The sequence below is a fragment of the Corvus cornix genome, chromosome 4 (genome assembly GCF_000738735.6).
Source record: "Corvus cornix cornix isolate S_Up_H32 chromosome 4, ASM73873v5, whole genome shotgun sequence".
NCBI classification, from domain to species: domain Eukaryota; kingdom Metazoa; phylum Chordata; class Aves; order Passeriformes; family Corvidae; genus Corvus; species Corvus cornix.
The window spans coordinates 60529160-60534804 of NC_046334.1; the positions used below are offsets into that span (position 1 = coordinate 60529160).

Genomic DNA, 5645 nt, shown 5'->3' on the forward strand with positions numbered 1-5645 from the left:
GTATATGCAGGACACAGGAAGCACCCGGCAAGGGCATAGGCTCACGCGTGGTGTGAGATAAGTGTGTGTGGAGCTGCGCGCTGGACAATTCATTTCAATCAGATCCTGTTGCTTATCAGTTAATAAAATGTCTATTATATCAATTCATTTCATAATCTATATGTTCCTAATCTACCATCTTTATAGGGTCCAGTTAAAAGGAAAGGGAATTCGCTGTCCCTCCCCGTTTAGATAATTGCCCTTAAATGACTGCAAGAGGCTCTTGTGTTCCGAGGAGATTAGAGCCCTGCAGCTATCAATAAACTTTTCTCAGCGAGCGGCCAATCCCGTTATTAGAGAGCGGCTCCGTTTTACTGCACATCCGTCCTGGGCGCGGGGATAAGGGATCGTAAAACGAATTTACAAAACAAAATAGCCGGGACTTTAAGGGCTCAGGGGCTTATATGTTTCTTTTTACGTGAACGAACATTTCGTTATCTGCAGGCACGCACATATCTATGCCATGAAAAGTAGCTCAATTTATGCTTTGTGTATGCGGGTACGTATATAAACGCGGATCTCCACAGTCACATCGAGCACACCGCAGGGCCGGCTTTAATTTAAAAACCAAACCAACCAAACAAACAAAACCCACGAAACGATTGCGGAGCGGACAGGGTCTCCTTCCCTTTGAGAGGTCACACTCGGGACAGCCCGGTATTTGCTAGTTTGGCAGAACAGCGGGCTCGGGCTGTCTCCCTCTCGCTGTACGAGCAGAAAGGCCGGCATTTTTTCCGACGTTAATACTTTTTTTCCCCGAATTTTCAGCCTTCCCATCCCCACAGCGGAGCGCTGCGCCGGCAACCCGGCCTTCTTCGCTCCTGCCTAAGATGAGAGCTGGGGCGTGGAGAGGGGCTGGGGGATGCAGAGCGGGACCGGGGAGAGCGGAGCGGGACCGGGGGACATGGAGCGGGACGGGGGGGGGGGAGCGGGACAGGGGGGAGCGGAGCGGGGCTGGAGGACATGGAGCGGGACGGGGGGGAGGAGCGCGACAGGGGGACATGGAGCGGGACAGCGGGGAGCGGAGCGGGGTCGGGGGACGTGGAGCGGGACAGGGGGAGCGGAGCGGGACAGGCGGAGCGGAGCCGGACAGGGTGAGCGGAGCGGGGCCGGGGGCCGCGGGGCGGGGCGGGGCGCGCGGAGCGGTGCCGACGGCAGCCCCGGCCCCGCCCCCCGCGCGCCGCCGGTGCCGCGGCCAATGGGGCGGCGCGGCCCCGCCCCCCGCGCGCCGGTTGGGCGGAGCCGCCCGCGCGCCGCTTTATCAGGCGGCGCCGCCGCCACAGGGCCGGAGCGTGCCGACGGCTGCCCGCGGCCCCGCGCCCCGGCCCCATGAGCGGCGGCGCTGCTCGCTCCCGGCCGGCGCTGCGGTGGCGACGGCGGGCCGCCCTTGCATGGCCCCGGCTGTGGATATGACCGCCGCGCCCACCGGGGTCCGCAGCGACGAGCTGCCCGCATCCGCCTTCAGTAGTCCCGGCGGTGGCGCGCTCCCCGTCGCGGCGGCGGCGGCGGCGATGGGCGGGGAGGAGGAAAGCGACAAGCCCAAGGTCTCCCCATCCCTCCTGCCGTTCAGCGTGGAGGCGCTCATGGCCGACCACAGGAAGCCGGGAGGCAGGGACGGACCCGAGGGCGCCGGGCCTCCGCCGGGCGCTGGGGCGGCCGCCCGCTCCAGCCTCAGTCCCCGCCTGGGCGCTCTGTCGGCGGAGGCGCCGCCTTCCCCCCTGCCCCTCGGCGGGCACTTCTCCGTCGGGGGCCTGGTCAAGCTGCCCGAAGACACGCTCGTCAAGGCGGAAAGCCCCGAGAAGCAGGAGCGGAGCCCCTGGATGCAAACCCCGCGGTTCTCGCCGCCTCCCGCGAGTAAGTAATGGTCCGGGAGCGGGCGGGATGGGAGCTCTCGGCCGGCTGCGACCTTCCCGTGGGGCCGGGCGGACCGAGGGTAAGGCTGCGCGGGTGGCCGGGGGTTTCCTGTTGCTTTCGCCCTGCCTGCCTCTCCTGGTATATTTTTCCGTGCGGTTCGCACTCTTCTGGGCCACTTCGGCCCGTCCGAAGTACTGAAGGGATTCGAGAGTGTGTAAAGCCGGAGGATGGCTGCGAACGCACAGGAAAGAGCGGCAGTGCCAGGGTGATATCTTGTGCCAAATGTTAGTTAACAGGGAGGGAAAAGAAAAAGCAACACGGCTTGCCTGTTAAATTGACCTGGGGCTCGAACTAAATACGCAAATCTTGACTCAATACCGCTGAGGTTTACTCAGAAAGTGCCTCAAACAATTCCATAAGGATCCGCGCAGATCGATTTCCTAGAAGCGGGAGTTTTGCGGGCTTCAGCCCCACTGGCTTCTGTCTTAAGTGGTGCATCTCCAAAGTCCGAAGAGCCACAATCAGGTTGTGGTGGTTTTTTTGTTTTTTGGTTTTTTTTTTTTTTTTTTTTACTGCTCTAATGCAGAGTGATCTAAATAATTACAAATAACAGCGTGAGAGCCGAAATCAGAGAAGTCCTTTAATAATTTCTAGTGGCTGCGCTGAGTCCGGGTCTGGGCAGTATGAGCTGCCTGCCCTCGGCCTGGCTGCTCTCTCTCCCTGCCTGGGATCCCGTGGAAAGGGATGACGTTGGTCTGAGGCTCTCTAGAGCGTTTGGGGTGCCCTTAGCAAAGCTGCAAACAGAGCTGTTTTCTCCGTCCCTTGGAGATCGGCAGGTTTCCTGACAGGACTTGTGTAGAGTAAAGCAGCGGTTTAATTTATTTAAATTGCAAGCTAAAATTTGGTGTTGCTAAGAAAACCCGGGACAGATGGATGTTGAAGACCCTTAGAAATCTTAAATAAGAGGAGAGGAGCAGACCGGTGAAGAGTGGTAGATAGAGCATGAGTGTCAATTCAAACCTCGTAATTAATTACATGCTTAATCCGGTTCCCAGGGGCCTAATGAAGAGGGTGTGAGACTGAGAAGCCAGCCCGTTTTGTTTATTTTTTTTTTCCTGTAATCCAATAAAAAGGACAGGACTATTTTTTTCTTCTTTTTGGAGGGTCATTCCCTTCATGAGCTGGGGTAGTCGTGAAGGCAGGAGGTGCAGGGTGTGTAGGTGTCTGATTCCTACCCTTTGTCGGCTTTTTCTCAGTGGGATCAGAGCTTCCTGATAGGAAGCACCGCTCTCTTTTCTGGAACGGGAGACAGCAATTTTAAGTGTGCCTAGGCAACCCTGGTCATTTTGGAGCAGTTTGCGTCAAGTGGGACCCTATTTCCCCCCTTTCCCCACCTCAGCTGTAGTAGGGTGGGGGCTCTGCAGGCTGTGGGGGTTTGAGCACTGCTAACCAAGATGTCTCTCCTTCCCCCTCTTCCCCGGCTGCTCCTGGGCACAGGGCGGCTGAGCCCCCCAGCCTGCACCCTGCGCAAGCACAAGACAAACAGGAAGCCCCGGACGCCCTTCACCACGGCGCAGCTTTTGGCCCTCGAGAGGAAGTTTCGGCAGAAGCAGTACCTGTCCATCGCTGAGCGTGCAGAGTTTTCCAGCTCGCTCAGCCTCACCGAGACCCAGGTGAAGATCTGGTTCCAGAACCGCCGTGCCAAGGCCAAGAGGCTCCAGGAGGCTGAGCTGGAGAAGCTGAAGATGGCAGCCAAGCCCATGCTCCCGCCTGCTGCTTTTGGCATCTCCTTCCCGCTGGGCGGCCCGGCTGTGGCTGGTGCTTCCCTGTACGGTGCCTCCAGCCCTTTTCAGCGGGCAGGGTTGCCCGTGGCTCCTGTGGGACTGTACACAGCACATGTGGGATACAGCATGTACCACCTCACATAGAGCCTAAGCCGAGCCCAGTCCAGCACTGCTAGCTGTGTGCTGCTGCTGGCTCCACACGCATTCCCACCCTGCTCCTCTGGCTCTTCGATGTGGACTTCCCCATGGACCCTATGGCAGAGACTTCTCCAATCTGGCTCTGCTTGACCTCTCTGCTTCCCCCTGTGATGCTGAGCCCCTACCCCAGCACTGTTCTGATCTCCTCAGCAGTCCTGGGGAGCTGGCAGAAACCTGAGGCATTGCCCCAACTTCTTCCTGGCACAGGATGGTGATGGGCCAACTGTGTCCTGCTTCCCTGGGTCTAACTAACAGCCTGCGGAGAGCCCCCTGCCATGGGGGCAGGAACTGTGGAAGAGAAATGGAAAAGGGGACTGAAAGACAGGACGTTTCTCTTACTTTGTGCAAGGCAAGGTCAAGAGGCAGAAGTATAAAACAGCCTTTCCTGTTCCCATGTAACAGTGCTGTCTGTTACCTGTCTTTGTTCCTCCACCAGCTCCTTTGGAAGGGGCTCTGTGTACTATGTAATATACTGTATATTTGAAATTTTATTATCATTTATATTATAGCTATATTTGTTAAATAAATTAATTTTAAGCTACTGTTTGATGCGGTTTGTTTGCTCCCTCTTTGCCCTCTTGGGGGTGACAGAAGAGACTGAATTTGGGGGATGAGAGAGGGTCTGGCTAAACTAGCTGTTTTCCCTCTTTTCCGGGAGACTTCAGCCTTGGGTGGTGAGACAGCAGCTGAGTTTTCAGCTTTCTGTGCATCCCGGAGCTTTTCTGTCCTCACAGCTGTTTGAGGTTTCCTCCTTTCCCCCCACTGCTTCTTGCCAGCAGTTCTCACCGCATCCCTGCCCTGAAGGTGCATGTGATCGCTGCTGCTTCCCCCAGCGGCTCCGGGATCGGCCGGGTTTACTTAGCCCTAGGAAAGAGAAAAGTTGCTCCTCTCCCTTCCAGGTCCTTGTGTCCTGGCCGCAGCCCCCGATGGCTGTGAAGCCTGGAGGGGTGGCGGGGGTGACATACCGCACATCTCAGTGCCAAGCCTAGCGTGAGATCCAGGGCTTTTCCCAGAGCTCTTTTTTCCAGCCGAGATTATTCGGGGGAACGGAGCACCGGGATTTGGGGCGGTGGGGAGCAGAAGGGGCTGTCGCGGTTCGGCTGGCGGTGAAGAAGGGGATAAAGCACGCTAAGGGCGATGCAGTGGCGGAGCCGGTGGGTCGGCGGATGGGGTGTGGGGACGATGGTGTTGGGCATGACTGCGGGCCCGGCGGCCGGTGGAACCCGCGGGACTGACGGGCGGGATCACTCGGCGCCGTCTCCTGCCCATCCTCGGGCCTTCGAGCCTCGGGCTGGCTCCGCTGGAAACCCGTCCCGGTCGACCATGGCCCCGAGGAAACCGCTGGCGACGGCTGAGGACCCCGCGGAGGAGGTCGTAGCCCCGGCTCCGCGCCTGCCGATCCCGCCAGAACCGGCGCCGCCGCCTCGCCGCATTCCCCTCCGGCTGCGCCCTGAGCCCGCTCAGTGCGCCGCTCCGCCTGGTTTGGTTTGGCGAATCCCTCGGGTAAGGGAGAGCGTTGGGTTCTCCCTTTTTTCTTTTTCTTTTTCTTTTCCTTTTTTTTTTCCAGTTTCGTGCTTTATCTTTGTGCTCGAGGAATAGCTGCTGAGAAATTGGGACTCTATATTTTTCTTTCTGCCTTTCCCCCCAACCCCCACTCTACTGCTTTCATTTCCAGCAATTTAAAACGTTAAGGTTGAAGCAAAGTTAGAAGGAAAATAATTGCTGTAATGAGGCTCGGCAATCTTCTGCAGGCACTATGGCTCCAGCGAG

At 58.1% G+C, this 5645-nt stretch overlaps 1 protein-coding gene across 1 annotated transcript; it reads left to right on the forward strand.

Annotated features, from left to right (window-relative positions):
• The first annotated feature begins 1358 nt into the window (after window positions 1-1358).
• Window positions 1359-4417, forward strand: MSX1 (msh homeobox 1). The gene is made up of 2 exons (XM_039551646.1): window positions 1359-1893; window positions 3391-4417. Exons 1-2 carry the CDS (start codon window positions 1431-1433, stop codon window positions 3819-3821), a joined length of 894 nt encoding a protein of 297 aa, XP_039407580.1. The 5' UTR covers window positions 1359-1430; the 3' UTR covers window positions 3822-4417.
• Window positions 4418-5645: the final 1228 nt, after the last annotated feature.